Source organism: Balaenoptera musculus, chromosome 6 (assembly GCF_009873245.2).
Source record: "Balaenoptera musculus isolate JJ_BM4_2016_0621 chromosome 6, mBalMus1.pri.v3, whole genome shotgun sequence".
In the NCBI taxonomy this organism is placed as follows: Eukaryota; Metazoa; Chordata; class Mammalia; order Artiodactyla; family Balaenopteridae; genus Balaenoptera; species Balaenoptera musculus.
Window position 1 is genome coordinate 108,029,176 of NC_045790.1, and position 17,139 is coordinate 108,046,314.

The window sequence follows — 17,139 nt, forward strand, 5'->3', positions numbered from 1 at the left end:
CAGCCTTTCTGAAGCCCGGATTCTTCATCTGTAAGGAGGAAACGGTCTTGGGATTATTGAGAGGATTCAGTGAGCTAAGCTTATAAAGCTATTAGCTCTCTGCCCAGTGTATAGTGAGAGTTCAGTGAGTGAGAGCTGTAATAGTAATAATGGTTGTTGTTGTTCCCATAAGTGGTGCTGTATGGCCAGCCTTGCCCTCCTGACCACTTCCTTAATCACGTCTTGGTGATGGGCTATGGATTTAACTTGAAAGCCACAGCATTCAGGAAGTTGTTGCTCATCTTCACCTTTGCCTTAACTTAGCAAAGCCCTTCACCCAGACGTGGTACCCTCACCATTGCTGTGAGGCAAAGGGGGCAGTCCCACCTTGGGCTGGACCCCTAAATAGGTGCCCACATACTTCTTATCCAGAATGATGTCAACTGACCTGCATAGAAGAAAGAACTCCCAGGGAAATTTGCTTCTGAAGCTTGGTAACAGCCCTCCCCAAATGGTCCTGCTCCTGAGACAAGACAGTTTTATCCTCACAGACTCAAGCAGCCAAGGGTGTCCCAGGAGCTAAGCCAGGAACAGAAGCATTGAGTCCTCATTCTCCAGTGTTCAGAAAGCTAGCAGCCGCCAGGCCGAGTATCTACTTTGAGCACCTAAGTACCGGAGATACCAGAGGTTGCTGTACCTCAACACATCTTTCTGCTACCAAAATTTTACAGAACTTCAGCCCAGCCCGAAATGAACAAACTGTACTGGCTTTCCGCGCCCCACATAAGCACAACTCTGGCCTCTGCCTAGACCAGCGTCTAGAGGAAATCCACAACTCCCCAGAAAAACGTAAATGGAGCCTTCATGCAGTCCTAGGATCACTGCACACTTTGGTTATCAAACACTCCTGCCTGGCCCTGTCACCTGGCCATGCCACATGCCAGAGGACAAGGTCAGGGACTGGAAATCACCTATGGTGGGTCATGGGCCACAGTGGCTCCAGAGTCAGGCTGCTGGGGTTCAAATCATGGCCCCACAACTCACCAACAGTGTGGCCATGGGCAGTTCACTTAACACCTTTGGAACCGTTTGGTGGAGTTACTGATTTAACAAACCCTTGTGGTCTGGTACATTCAAAACACAGTCCTGTCTCAGATTGCTTCTGTGGGCTCAAATACTGTTTTAAATTTTGGTCCACCAAAGCCACCGAGCATGAGTGCTCCATTGGAGCACCTTGGCTGGGTTTTATATCCATGGTCTTCAGTTAAAAGCTCTGGCCAGTGCTAGCGCCCAGCCTGGTGAAAGACCGTGGAGGAACGTGAGACTCAGAGGGAAAAAAACCTGGCTTGCTCTGAGTTTGTTAAAGCAGTTAGTGCATTAGAAGGCTCAACACGCTGCTTGAAGTTTTTCAAACCCATGAACAAATTGCAAAGCAATTTCATTACTGAGTTATTTTTCCTTTTATCGTTGCATCGATACAGTATGGATACTAGACCCTTATCAGATATATGATTTGCCAAAATTTTCTCCCACTCCTTAGGCTGTGTTCTCACTTTCTTGATTGTGTCCCTTGAAGCATAAAAGTTTCTTAATTTGCTAATATCTAGTTCATCTATTTTGTCTTCTGTTGCTTGTGCTTCTCCTATCGTACCTAAGAAACCATTGCCTAATCCAGGGTTGCTTGGTCACTTTTTAGAGTTTACTCTTCCCTTTGGATAATGTCAAATTTGTCTTTTATTTCTTTAAACATAGTCAGTATAATGGTTTTATTATCTGTGACTGATAATTCCAATATGTGAGGGTTTTTGTGGCCCTCTGTCTGTTAGATTTTTCTCCTGGCATATTCTCATGGTGTACTGTGCTCCTCTGTGTGTGGAGCTGCCTGATTGTGGCTGTTTGGCTGCCTGATTGTGTGCTGTTTGTTGTTCTTGAAGATGATTTTTTAGGAATAATATAAGGCTTAGGATGCATTGCCTTTTGGTACAGAGTGTGATCCTGTGATTTATTATAAGAAATATATATTTGGTCTTCGTACCTCTTCCTGGCACAGAGCTCCTAAAACCCTTGGAATTTTCTAAGTAATGAGAGTGATCGTGGTATCTTTTGTTATGTTAATAAGTGACTTCTGGAAAGCCCCTAAGTTTCCTAAAGATGGGGGCTGGTCACCAGAGGAACCAATCACGTGATTAGAGGGTTAGCACTTCAGTCCAACCCCAGCCTCCTGGGAGGGGAGAGGGGCTGGAGAGTGAGTTCAATTCCCAACGGCCAATGATTTAATCAGTCCTGCCTATGGGATGCAGCCTCCATAAGAACTTGAGAGGGCAGCATTTAGAGAGCTTCCAGGTGGGTGAACACCTGGAGATTCCAGAAGAGTGGCCGGCTCGGAGAGCATGGGCACTCCACACCCCCTCCCACGTCCACATACCTTGCCCCATGCATCTCTTCCATCTGGCTGTTCCTGAGTTATATCCTTTTATAATAAACTAGTAATCTAAGTAGTCAAGCGTTTCTCTGAGGTCTGTGCTCTAGCAAATTAATCACACCCAAGGAGAGGGTCATGGGAACCTTCAGTCTATAGCCAGTTGATCAGAAGCACAGGTGACCACCAGGACTTGCAGTTTGCATCGGAAGTTGCAGACGTCAGAAGCAGTCTTGTAGGACTGAGCCCTTAACCTGTGGGATCCGACACTGTCTCCAGGTAGACAGTGTCAGAATTGAGTTGGATTACAGGACACCCAGCTGGTGTCGGAGAATTGCTTGGTGGTGTGGGGGGAAACCACGTATTGGAATTGGTGTCAGAATCAGAGGGAGGGTTTGCATTTGCTTTTGCCAGACACCTTTAAACTAAAGTCCCAGCTTGAAACTTTTTAAACCCTTTAAGCCAAGATACAGGATGGAGCTGCAAATTTACATAAAGGCTGGCTTGTGGTCATAGCACCTCAGAGACACTCCTCCACTCAGCACTGTGGCAGGCTTCCTTGGAGTCTTTGGGGTAGAGGTGGTCTCTTCCGATTCACTCTTTTCTTGAATGTGTAACCCTTTGGGGTCCCAGCTTAGTGTGGGGTGGGTCTCCTATAGACTTACCTACTTCAGTGGATCCTGGGGGTTTGATTCTTTGCCCTCTTGCCTCTTGAGGTCACCAAAACCCAAGAGTAATTTTACCAGGATCGATAGATATCTTCAAGCTAAAGAGAATTTCCATGCTCCGCTTACCTCTCCGGGTTCCCACTTGCCTTTGTTTTGACTGGTAATTCCTTACTATCTTGTAAGCTCCCCAGTGCTTTTAAGGAGATGACTTTAATATTTGTCTAATGCTTTTAGTTTCTTCAGTGGGAGGTTTGGTCGAATAACCTAGCTCACCATTACCAAAAACATAAGTTATATCAGGAGCGCTATTCATATAATACATCAAGTCATTCATTCAACCCACACGCAGCATCACTTCTCAGTGCCAGACAGGCTGAGCGCTGGTGATGCGGGAATGAATAAGACTGCTGACTGCTAAGGTCCCTGCCCCCGTGGGCTCACAGACAGGCAGGAGAGCGGTCAGTAAATAACACAGATACATAGGATGATTGCAAATTTTGGTAACTCCTGTGGAGAAAACACACAGGGGGCGTGTCATAAGGACGTCACGGTGAGGCCCAGGCTCCGAGCAGTGCTTCTCAGACTGTGTGTGGTGAAGGGCCTGCTTTTTTATTTCCACTCTGTTGCAGGACTCTCTGTGGTCCTACTACGTATGACCGGTTTGCAGCACCCCCTCATACAACTCACCACCAAATTCAGTAACACCCAGATTGGTCTGGGTTCTGTTTAAGGAAGCTAATCCCCTAAGACTTGCTCTCCACTGCTGTCTACTTCATCACAGACTGTTGGCGGATCAGCACCCATCTGTGGACCACACCTTCCTGCCGTAGAGTTCATCTAGGCCCGTCCTCCACCCAAGGCATGAACCCCTGCAACAACTTTGCCAACAGTTAGCTCATCTGTCCCTGCCTGAATATATCTCCAGTGATGGGAAACTTGCTCCCCCCTTGATAGGTTTTTTCCTCTGGACACCAAGCAGTTCCATCACCAACTAGGTCTCCCACAATTCAGTTCAATTCTGACCATAACTACCTGGAGCTAGCGTCAGGCTCCACTGGTTTCAGGCTCAGTTCCACACACTGCCCTCACTTCAGATACTGGTGGCAAGTATCAGGTCCCCAGGGTACCCACACATCCGTCTAACTTGGCTACAAAGTCAGGGGTTCCCATAACCCCCCCTGCTCGGGTTCTGTAATTCACTGAAATGACTCACAGAACTCAGGAAAGCACTTTACTTACCATACCCATTTATTACAAAGGATACAACTTGGGAACAGCCAAATGGAAGAGATGCAGAGGGCAAGGGATGGGGAATGGGGGCACAGAGCTCCCCTGCCCTCTTTGGGTGCACCACCCTCCCAGCACCTTGATATAGTCACCAACCCAGAAGCTCACATGGGTATGGTTGATTAATTCCTTCAATCTCCAGCCCCTCTCCCCTCCCGAAAGGTTGCAAGGTGGGGCTGAAAGTGCCAAGCTTCTAATCAAGTTTGGTCTTTCTAGCTACCGGCCCCATCCTGAAGCTAGCTAGGGGCCCACCAAGAGTTGCCTCATTGGAGCAAAAGATGCTCCTGTCACCCTTATGTCTCAGGAAATGCCAAGGGTTCTAGGAGTTCTGTGCCAGGAGCCAGAGACAAAGGCCAAAATATAAATTTCCCATTATACCACAACCCTAAAGTTACTTCCATTTTTCGGCATCTCTCATTGCTAGAAAGTTCTTTTTATTGAACAGCATTCATCTGTCTATATTTTCCACTCAGAGTTTCTATTTATGGTTTCTGGAGCCCAGAGTGTAAGGCTGAGCCTTCTTCAGCGTGATAGGCCTTCAAGCATTCCAAGACATCTGCTGTTTTTCTCCTAAGACATGGACTCAGTTCCACTTGTCATCACACTCCCTGCTGCTCCTTGGACACATGAGGTGGTTACTGGACCTTTTAGGTGGAAGTGCTCGGAAATGAGCACCTGGCTCCAGGTGCGCCTCACGGCCACAGAGTGAGGCCGGCTCATCCCCTTCCTTGCTGTGCACACGTTCCTCTTTTCACGAAGCCCGAGGACTCATTACGAACCTACAATATGCCACCCCCAGCTCCAGTCTTTTTCACGTGTGCTGTTATTTAGCTGTGAGGCAACATCATGGTATAGTGGAGACAATTTTGGAGACAAGCAAACCTGGGTTCAGACCTCAGCTCTACCACTTACCAGTTTATGACTCAATGTCAGGGAGCCTCAATCTCCTACTGGGTAAAAAAGAGAGAGAATTCCTACTTTGTAGCACCTGGCCTTCTCCACCCTTTACTTGTACAATTTTTATTTGTACAAATACAAATTTGTACATTTAGATGTAGGATTTTGCATTGTCCACACTGAATTTAATCTCATTAGTGTGTCCTGTAATTGCTAATTGTCAAGAGTTTTTTTTGACATCTTGATTCTGTCACCTGTCCTATTAGCTAACCCAGTGAGAATCTTTATATTACCTTCAGATGTGCTTATCCTGCCATCTGTGTGCTCATTCAGATTATTAATTAAAATGACTGTGACCCTCGGGTAGATCCCTGGAAACCTCCCTTACAGCTCACTTGTATGTATCAATTAGTATATGGTGGAGCAGAGGGGACAATCTTTCAGCTTTTTATAGATCTCTTCCTTAGCATGGGGAGGATTCTCTTACACTCTGTTGGGGGACATGTAAATGAGTACAGTCTTTGGGGAAGGCAATTAGCAATCATTAAAAATGTGTATACCATTTGGCCAGCAGTTCTACTACTGGGATGTGTATTGTAGCATTATTTTAAAATAAAAAAAATAAAAAATAAAAACACTTGGAAATAACATCAGTTTCCATCAGTAGAGGAATGATTTTGAAAATTATGATTTAGACACTGGAATGCTTAGTAGCTGTTAGAAAGAATGAGGTACAGGTAAATGTAATAATACCATAGAAAAACATTTACCATACAGTTCTAGACATAAAAGCAAGTTCCAGAATGATTCGTATGATATCATCCCATTTCCTTAAAAACAACAAAAAAGATAAACTTGCTTGTCAATATTCAAGAAAATTTCCAAAAGGATACCTAAGAATTTAATAGTAATTGCTTCTGGAGTGGAAATGGGAGGTCAGGAAAGAAGTTAGAGGACCTTAACTTTCTACCCTTTTATGTTTACATATTTTACACATCTATACTCAACTGAAGTGTTTAATTTTTTAAAAAAACTATGTAGTTGTTAAAAGGAACAAGGTAGATCTGTATGTACTAACAGAAATATTTCTAAGCTTTCTTTTTTTAGTGAAAAAATAAGTTTCAGTGTAATACCTATAATACTATCCCATTTATGAAAACAGATTATGTGTGTATATATACATATGTATGTAAATATATGTATATGTATGTGAATGTGTATACGTATGTGTAGACACATTTTTGTAAATGCATAAAAAGACCTGGGACTATCCAAACCAATCTGGTAACATGATTATTATATGGCAAGGAAGTAGATTAGGACATGGGGGTTGGGGGGAAAAAAAGCATTTTAATTTTTGTATGATTTAACTTTTTTCAACCAGCTTATATTTATATTTGCAATTCAAAATTTTTTAGTTTATTTTTTTTTAAATCCATCTTCTTTATTGTCAGTGTTCTTTCAGCAATTTAACCTAGAAAGTGAAGGAAAGTCAGTTTAAAAGCATTCATTCATTAATTAAACTCACTCTGGAAGAGACTCTGAAAAATCACAGGCATTATATAAAACTATGGATCTCATTTGTAGCCTGAGTGCTTGTGTTGTGTGGACTCCCTGCTTAAAGTCAAATATTAGAGAACATTCAGATAAAATGGGGGTGTTATACATGGATTTTGATTAAATTCTCTTCACAATATCCTGGCCATATACAGTCTTCATCCTTCACATCCCGCAAGTATAAATGTGGTTAAACAAAACAAAACAAGGAAAGCAACAAGGAGCTTCTGTGGGCTTTGGAATTTGATGCAGAAATGATTCAGGATTTCTCAGTCTCAAGATTCATTCAACCCTGTGGGCATGTTCAAGCACATCTGCAGCATAGAAGAATTTGAGTTCATTACTGCATAATACCTTTTAGCAAATGATTATCTAAAAGGGATAAAATTAGTATGGGTGTTTGCAGTGTTAAACTTTGTCTGGAAAATGTGATCTTCAGAATATTTCCTCCTAACATTCTTGTTGATGTCAAGTAAATACTGTGTTCCTGTGTAACTGTCACCTTAAAATGCTATAGGAAGTTTCTGTATCTTTGAAATCCTCTATAAAATAGGCCATACTTAAAATAGTTAGGATCTATTGCAAAATTAAAAACACAATTGGATACTATTACACCCACTCCAGAAATGCTAAAATTAAAAGGACTGAAACGCTAAGAGTTGGTCAGAGGATGTGGAGCAACCAGAACTCTTCCATGAATTGCTAATCGTGTAAAATTGGTGCATTCCCTTTGGGAGACTGTTGGCAGTATTTACTAAAACTGAACGTCTGCATCCTCTGGGTCCCAGGATGTACACCCAACAGAAATGGGTACTTATGTCCACCAAAAAACAGACACAAAAGTGTTCATTGTGGCTTTATTCCTAATAACCAAAAACTGGAAACAATTCATATGTCCATCAACTGAAGAGTGAATACATAAATTTTGGAGTGCATACATGGACCGCTACATGGCAGTGGGACAGAGTGGACTACTGCTTCACCAATAACGGGGATGAATGTCACAGACAGAACGTCAAAGAACAAAGAGCCTGACTCAAACGAATACACATGATGTGATTTGATTTCTATGAAGTTCAAGAGTAGGTAAAACTAATCCATGGTGATAGAAGTCAGGATAGTGGTTACCTGTGTGATTGAGTGTTGACTGGGAAAATGCATGAACGAGCCTTCGGGGGTACTGAAAAGCTTTTCTGTCTTGATCAGGTGGTTACAAGGGTGTATACATATTTTTAAATCATTTCAGTGTACACTTAAGACTTGTGCCCTTTACTGTCTACTGCTACTACATATCATCAGGAATTGGAACTCATTTTCAGAGTCTTTCTTCTGGGGTCCTGAACAGAGGGATTTTATTTTTTCTCTTAGTCTCCATTTCTTTTGTCGGTTCCTGCGTGTATTCTTGTCTTTACACCTCATCATATGTGCTTTTAACAAAGGACAGGAAGTATCTTGCTCTGTGAGACTCACAACTTTTCTGGTGTTGGGTTTTTTCCCCATTAAGTATTCAGTGAAGATGAAAGTTAAATAGGTATCTTTTTGATCATTAAAAAAAGGACTCATAATTGACAGTTTGTACTCAATAGAGGTTTGGGACATGACACTGGCCAGAGTCCCTTCTCTCACTCCAAGACGCGGTGCTGCATCTTGCCCCTCCCTCTATTATTCATTCTGCTGGTCCAACATTCCGAGGGGAGCCGGCAGACTCAAGGGCTTCAGAAGGTCAGGAGTATGGGGGTCATTTTCTATGCCTTTGAACACCCTTCTCAGAATAATGTTTTTTTTAATGCTTTAAACAAAATACATAGAATTACAAAGGAAAACAGATGTATTGAAATAGTTATCAAAATGATTTTAAAAGCTAATCTATGATACTGTAATATACATGCTTTTTAATTAATACATTAAATAACAAATCTAGCAGCAGATCTCATAACTGTTGTAATTTTGAGCAGGGAAGGGTATAAACAGTATTTTGAGATATCTGCAATCACTATAATGGGTTCTGAAAGTATGTGTCCTGGTGACTTAAGAGTTTCCTCTCCAGGCTCTGCTGATGCTTTCCAGGATCCAGGGCCTTGGGACCATGACACCATCCACTGTGGGTCTGACTTTGTAAGGCTAGCTGCCTAGGCTGGACCCCACTGAGGTCTGGTCAGATGATGCCTGAGGCTGGCTGCTGGACCCCAGGTAATGTCATAGCTGAGTGCTACACGGTGGCACAGTGGAAAGAACTGTGGACCAGGAGTACTGCCTGAGGTTTATGGTTATAAAATGAATAGCTGTTGACCATGAATCAGCCAGAAATTCTACAAGGAACAAAATCCAATTATACGCTCTTCTTGAATCACACCAGAAGGTCAAAACTAAGAGGCAACATTTTGAACAGGTGATCAACATTAATATCACCAATGAGGAACAGATGGACATCTTGAAATATGATCCGCTGAGAAGGACATGCTCACTTATGTCATATTCCGACCAAGCACGCATAACCTGAATCTAATCATGCAGAAACATCAGACAAACCCCAAATGAGGAGTGCTTTATTTAAAAAAAAAGGGGGGGGGGCATGCTGCATTCTTCAGAAATGTCAGTGTCATAAAAGACAAAGAAAACCTGTGGCATGTTCCAGATTAAAGGAGTCTAAAGAGACATGACAACTAAATGATCCTGTACTGAAGGGGGAAAATGTTTCAAGCAACATTGTTGAGTCAATTGACAAAATTGGAATACAGGTGGTAGATTAAATTATTGTATCAAAGCTAAATTTACAAAAGTTGATAAAGCTGTATTGTGGTTATATAAGAAGATACTCCTATTCTTGGGAAATACACATTGAAGTATTTAGGAATAAAGGGCTATTATTTATGCAATTTAGTCTTAAATGATTTGGGAAAAAGTGTGTGTGTGTGTGTGTAGAGGGATAGAGAGTAGTGAACAAGTGAATAATGGGATAAAATGTTAGCAGTAGGTGAATCTGGTAAAGGGCATACAGATGCTTTTTGCACTCTTCTTATTCTTGGAACTTTTATGTAATTTTAAAATCACTGCCAAATAAAAATTTATATATATGGGTGTGGGTATGGGGGGATATATATATATATATATATCACTGATTTTTTTAAAGTCAAGAAAATTCAATAAAGGCACAATAATACTAAGAATTTTAACCTACTTTTTACCCCTTGATAGATTAAAAAGGCATAACATTAAATAAAAGACTCAGAAGATGATGTAATGGTTAAGATTTAAAAGAAGAAAAAAAACACTCTGACATTAGAACTGATTTGTTTTAGCTCCACTGCTTATTATTTCTGAAACCTTAGGCAACATACTTAAATTATCTAAGCATCAATTTCCTCATCTGAAAGTAAGGGGATAAAATCGACTCTATCTCATGAGTTGGTGGAGATACTATGGAGATAATTCATGTAAAGTGTGTGGCCTAATACTTGGCATTTAGAGCTCTTTCCGTGAACGTCATTATTTCCAGAGCAATGAGAAAGACAGAAAACATCCTAATTCACTTTATAAAGTAATATAACCCTGAAAGCATGACAGAAATATATACTGAAAAGAAACCTATAGATTCATCTCACCAACAAATATGATGCATAAGTCATTTTTTTAAATCCAGCAATACAGTATATCAACAGAATACCTATGAGGGTGTCTTCCAGAAATCTAAGAATCATTCAGTATAAGAAGAGCCAATGGTATAATTTATTACATGACTATGATTTTCCCCATTTAACCTATTCACTAAATAGTTGCCAAAAAAAAAAAAAGCTTTCAGTAAAATTCAATATTCATTTCTGAGAAAACCGCTTTATAAACTTGGAATTGAAGGGAACTTCTTCAACATGATAAAGAAACTGACCACAGTCATCCAGTAAATCACTAGAGCCATGTCAGAATGAGAAAAGAATGTTCCAGCAGTCTGTCCTACACACAGGGCACAATGTAGATGTCAATGGAGTTTCAAACTGTATATTCAGTATGATTCCATTTTGGTAAGAAAAGTACATATGTACATGTAGGGGAAAATTTTGAGGAAACCATATCAAATCATTAATAATGATTATATCTTTGGATAGAGGATTCAGATTATTCGTTATGTTTATCCATATTTTCCACATTAATTGAGTTACAGTAAATTTTTAAAATTCTACAAAGAATATGAACTCAGGATGCTGCCGAGATGTGTTCCAGGTGAAATGTGCCTGTTAACAGGGTAACAAACAGAAGGGCATGCCTCTGCGGGCACCAACTCCCAAATGTTGTGGAAGCTTCGGCCCAGAAAGGAGAAAAACTTTAAACTCGAGTACACTCAAGTTAGAAATCGCTTAACTCACTGGTTCACCTGGTGGTTTTTCCTACCCCCCCCAAGGACCTTCAGAACGTTTCTATGATGTGGATTTAGACCAGTGTCTTTTCTAATGAGAACATGTGGTTACAGCCCTGTTTGTACACTTTTAACAGTGACTTTTCTGGTTCTTTGGCATCTGGTTCATTACTACCTTGTTTACTTTCTAAATAAGCCTCTTAATGGCATAACTTTGTTCCATTACAGAATGCAACTGCTCTGCCAGGCACTTGGCGAAGGACAGACGTGCACTTAGAGAACCCAGAATACCACACCAGATGGTATTTCAAGTATTTTTTAGGACAAGGTAATTATGTCATTACAGTGGTTGGGAAGAAAGGATATTCAGAATGAAAATTAGTGTCGGTATAATTTCTGGTACCCTATATGTGTGAAAGTTATCAGTTTAGGGACACTGAGGTCAGGGCATTTCATTTCAAGGTCAGTTGTAAGCTTTGTAGATTTGTAAGCTTTGAAGATTCAGCCCTAGCAGGTTTTCCTCGGTTTTAAATTTGTTATTTATATTTTATTTTTTATCTTATATTTTTATCTTTAAATTTTTTATTTAGTTAGTTTTTGCCAGTTGTTTTTGTCCCTGGGGAGTTAAAGAGGATTAGATAGTATGAATGAGTGATTTGCGAGATGAGAAGAATTTGCAGGGCACAAAACAATTTTAGACTTAACAAGGCACGTACCCAGTCTATAGTGGGCCTTGAACAGTTAGTTCAAGGCAGTGAGGGGGAGAAACGATTCCCTGAGCTCCAGGGCCAATGCAGAGCAGAGAGGCATTACGCTGTAGGCTCTGGTGACCAGGATTTGTTTATCACTTACCAAGTGCCAGGCAATGTGCTTTTGCAAAGGCAGCTGTGATCCCTGCCCTCGTGGAGACTGTAGACTGTTTGAATCCTGGTTCTGCCGTTATCAACATAGGACCTTAACACTAGTTACTCCCACTTCTCTGAGTCTTAATTCCTTATCTGTAAGGTGGGGGTATTACTAGTACATACCTAGGAGGTTTGAACAGAAGTGTCAGTGAGGCACACTAAGTCTGGTGCCTGGCACATACCAAGAGCTCTGTCATGAATAGTGATGTACACTTGAAGCGAAGGGCTCATGTGAACATATATGGAAAGGTGGGAAACAGGAGCGTGGTTAGCAACAGAAGGCAATGGGAATGGAAGAATAATCACTATGGCAGGATTAGAAATGGGTTAGATAAATTGCTTATCAGGCTAATGCATTTATTTATTTGTAGAAGATGTGATACTTGAGCTATAAAATGAGAGTGAGCAGACCCAAATGATGTCTTTTTAAAAATCGGATACTGTATTATTCCAAGAAGTTCACTTATTTGGCAAGACATATCTCTTTATAAAGAAAGAAATTGGGGGAAAGTTGCTATCTTCCCAAATGCTTGAAAGCATAGTGCCTGGAGTAGTGATGACTTCAGAGAAAAGTGGTGCCGTCAGTTTGGATGCCTTCAGCTGCCTCAACGGTCTTAAACAATAAGGGAGACAAGAGACCCAGAGGTAGGGCAGGCTCCGGGGTTGGTGGAGTCAGAGGCTCGGTGATGTCATCCATGCTGGCCTTCCTCAGGGTCACAAGATGGTTGCAGCAATTCCAGGCATCATTTCTAGACACCACTGCGTCCAGGGGAAAAGAAGGCCATCTTCAGGAGTGAGGAAGCCCTTCCAGAAACCCCTTGACACACTTTTCCTCCTGTCTCATTGGCCAGAATTGGGTCACGTGTTCATTCCTGAGCCCATCCCTGGCAAGGGGAACAGGAGAGCATGATTAGGATAGAGTCACCAGGTTCTGTCCCGAGCTGGGCTGGAGATTACTGTTCCCTGATCCTGTGGGAAGGGCTGGCTGCCACCTGCTGTGCCCACTGCTCCCAGTGCCTGGAGGAGCCGGCTGCATCTTCACTGTTCTGAACCTGCCTCTTTTCCAGTCCATCAGAACTACATCGGAAATGACGCGGAGAAGAGCCCCTTCTTCCTGTCGGTGACCCTCTCTGACCAAAACAATCAGCGTGTCCCTCAATACCGTGCAATCCTTTGGAGGAAAACAGTGAGTATCAGACCTGCACCTGGAGTTTCAGCACCACTCCAGAGTTTAATCAGTGTCATTGCCAGCCTTTTTCTACTAGGGTTTTTGAGTTTGGCTACTGAGGATTATCCTGTTCACAGGGGAGACCTTCACACTCTGAGTTTAACAACAACTTTTCCTACATAAGCCACTAAGTAGACGTGTTCATTCCCCTCAATCTCTGCCCTCTCGGAATACACGACTATATTATTATCGCTATTACTGATACTGAAAGTGATGAGCTGGCACATCTTCAACTAAAAGAAACAAGATTTAGTGGACGAATATCATACTGTTACGTGGGCACAGCCCCTGGGGGGCTCCTGTTTCCATAAGTCAGTTGGTCAACTGCTGAAGCAGCTGTGCTTCTAGGATTTCTTTGAGGCTTACCTCCTTTCATCAATTTCATGGTGTAGAAAAGCAACCCTAGATCTAACAAGTACCTCCTGCCCATGGTGGGCTCTGGCCACTGAGCTGGGGACAGCGGGCTGAAAGCAAGCCCTTTCAACTCGAGGACATGGGTCTTTCTTTAGCTCAGAAAAGTTTTTTTATGTTCATTGGTGTTGCTTCTTTTCCTGTTCTGAATTTTTTCTAGTAATTCTTACATTTGACCTCTGTCTTTCATCTTTTACCTTTTCTCATTATCTTCTTCTCTTGTTTTTTTTTTCTTTGCTTCTCAGAGAATTTTTTAGAGACCATATCAACACTAGAAAGAGCAAAGGGTTTGGAGTTCAGAAAACTAGGGTCAAATCACCTCAATAACAAGCTCATTTTGTGTGAATTTGAGAAAATTGCTCATGCCCTCTGAGCCTCCATTTTCTTCTTTGTAAAATGGGGAAAGTTCTGGGCTATGGCTCACAGCGTGATGAGCACTAACAAGACTACCTGAAGTGAGATCTTGCTTGAAAATTTACCCAGTGTCCCAAATTGTCAAATCTTAAAACTGATTAGGTGCCTAAAGGATAAAACATCTTATTCTTGAATTGGTGAGTACGGTGTATAATTTAAAAAGCAATAAAATAAACCACACTTAGAAAATGTTATTTCTATTATTTGGTGGTCCCACTTGATGGGTACATTTGTTGAAATCCAGTATTTAAATAATTGCATGCTGATTTTTTTTTTATATACAGTAGGTTCTTATTAGTCATCAATTTTATACACATCAGTGTATACATATCAATCCCAATCGCCCAATTCATCACATCACCACCACCACCACCCCGCCACTTTCCCCCCTTGGTGTCCATACATTTGTTCTCTACATCTGTGTCTCAATTTCTGCCCTGCAAACCGGTTCATCTGTACCATTTTTCTAGGTTCCACATATATGCGTTAACATACGATATTTGTTTTTCTCTTTCTGACTTACTTCACTCTGTATGACAGCCTCTAGATCCATCCACGTCTCAACAAATGACCCAATTTTGTTCCTTTTTATGGCTGAGTAATATTCCATTGTATATATGTACCACATCTTCTTTATCCATTCATCTGTCGATGGGCATTTAGGTTGCTTCCGTGACCTGGCTATTGTAAATAGTGCTGCAATGAACATTGTGGTACATGACTCTTTTTGAATTATGGTTTTCTCAGGGTATATGCCCAGTAGTGGGATTGCTGGGTCATATGGTAATTCTATTTTTAGTTTTTTAAGGAACCTCCATACTGTTCTCCATAGTGGCTATATCAATTTACATTCCCACCAACAGTGCAAGACGGTTCTCTTTTCTCCACACCCTCTCCAGCATTTGTTGTTTGTAGATTTTCTGATGATGCCCATTCTAACTGGTGTGAGGTGATACCTCATTGTAGTTTTGATTTGCATTTCTCTAATAATTAGTGATGTTGAACAGCTTTTCATGTGCTTCTTGGCCATCTGTATGTCTTCTTTGGAGAAATGTCTGTTTAGGTCTTCTGCCCATTTTTGGACTGGGTTGTTTGTTTTTTTAATATTGAGCTGCATGAGCTGTTTATATATTTTGGAGATTAATCCTTTGTCCATTGATTCGTTTGCAAATATTTTCTCCCATTCTGAGGGTTGTCTTTTCCTCTTGTTTATGGTTTCCTTTGCTGTGCAAAAGCTTTGAAGTTTCATTAGGTCCCATTTGTTTATTTTTGTTTTTATTTCCATTACTCTAGGAGGTGGATCAAAAAAGATCTTGCTGTGATTTATGTCAAAGAGTGTTCTTCCTATGTTTTCCTCTAAGAGTTTTATAGTGTCTGGTCTTACATTTAGGTCTCTAATCCATTTTGAGTTTATTTTTGTGTATGGTGTTAGGGAGTGTTCTAATTTCGTTCTTTTACATGTAGCTGTCCAGTTTTCCCAGCACCACTTATTGAAGAGACTGTCTTTTCTCCATTGTATATCCTTGCCTCCTTTGTCATAGATTAGTTGATAATAGGTGCGTGAGTTAATCTCTGGGCTTTCTATCTTGTTCCATTGATCTATATTTCTCTTTTTATGCCAGTACCATATTGTCTTGATTACTGTAGCTCTGTAGTATAGTCTGAAGTCAGGGAGTCTGATTCCTCCAGCTCTGTTTTTTTCCCTCAAGACTGCTTTGGCTATTCGGGGTCTTTTGTGTCTCCATACAAATTTTAAGATTTTCTGTTCTAGTTCCAGAAAAAATGCCATTGGTAATTTGATAGGGATTGCACTGAATCTGTAGATTGCTTTGGGTAATATAGTCATTTTCACAATATTGATTCTTCCAATCCAAGAACATGGTATATCTCTCCATCTGTTGGTATCATCTTTAATTTCTTTCCTCAGTGTCTTATAGTTTTCTGCATACAGGTCTGTTGTCTCCCTAGGTAGGTTTATTCCTAGGTATTTTATTCTTTTTGTTGCAATGGTAAATGGGAGTGTTTCCTTAATTTCTCTTTCAGATTTTTCATCATTAGTGTATAGGAATGCAAGAGATTTCTGTGCATTAATTTTGTATCCTGCAACTTTACCAAATTCCTTGATTAGCTCTAGTAGTTTTCTGGTGGCATCTTTAGTATTCTCTATGTATAGAATCATGTCATCTGCAAACAGTGACAGTTTTACTTCTTCTATTCCAATTTGTATTCCTTTTATTTCTTTTTCTTCTCTGATGGCCGTGGCTAGGACTTCCAAAACTATGTTGAATAATAGTGGTGAGAGTGGACACCCTTGTCTTGTTCCTGATCTTAGAGGAAATGCTGTCAGCTTTTCACCATTGAGAATGATGTTTGCTGTGGGTTTGTCATATATGGCCTTTATTATGATGAGGTAGGTTCCCTCTGTGCCCACTTCCTGGAGAGTTTTTATCATAAATGGGTGTTGAATTTTGTCAAAAGCTTTCTCTGCATCTATTGAGATGATCATATGGTTTTTATTCTTCAATTTGTTAATATGGTGTATCACATTGATTGATTTGCGTATATTGAAGAATCCTTGCGTCCCTGGGATAAATCCCACTTGATCATGGTGTATGATCCTTTTAATGTGTTGTTGGATTCTCTTTGCTAGTATTTTGTTGAGGATTTTTGCATCCATATTCATCAGTGATATTGGTCTGTAATTTTCTTTTTTTGTAGTGTCTTTGTCTGACTTTGGTACCAGGGTGATGGTGGCCTCATAGAATGAGTTTGGGAGTGTTCCTTCCTCTGCAATTTTTTGGAAGAGTTTGAGAAGGATGGGTGTTAGCCCTTCTCTAAATGTTTGATAGAATTCACCTGTGAAGCCACCTGGCCCTGGACTTTTGTTTGTTGGAAGATTTTTAATCACAGTTTCAATTTCATTACTTGTGATTGGTCTGTTCATATTTTCTGTTTCTTCCTGGTTCAGTCTTGGAAGGTTATACCTTTCTAAGAATTTGTCCATTTCTTCCAGTTTGTCCATTTTA

General features: G+C 40.8%; 1 protein-coding gene across 1 annotated transcript in view; it reads left to right on the forward strand.

The window, feature by feature from the left end:
• GARNL3 (GTPase activating Rap/RanGAP domain like 3) overlaps positions 1-17,139 on the forward strand; it is a 110,662-nt gene that overhangs the window by 27,172 nt on the left and 66,351 nt on the right. The window contains 2 exon segments of the mRNA XM_036854452.1: positions 11,384-11,483; positions 13,128-13,246. Of these exon segments, the coding sequence (XP_036710347.1) occupies positions 11,384-11,483; positions 13,128-13,246 (219 nt within the window).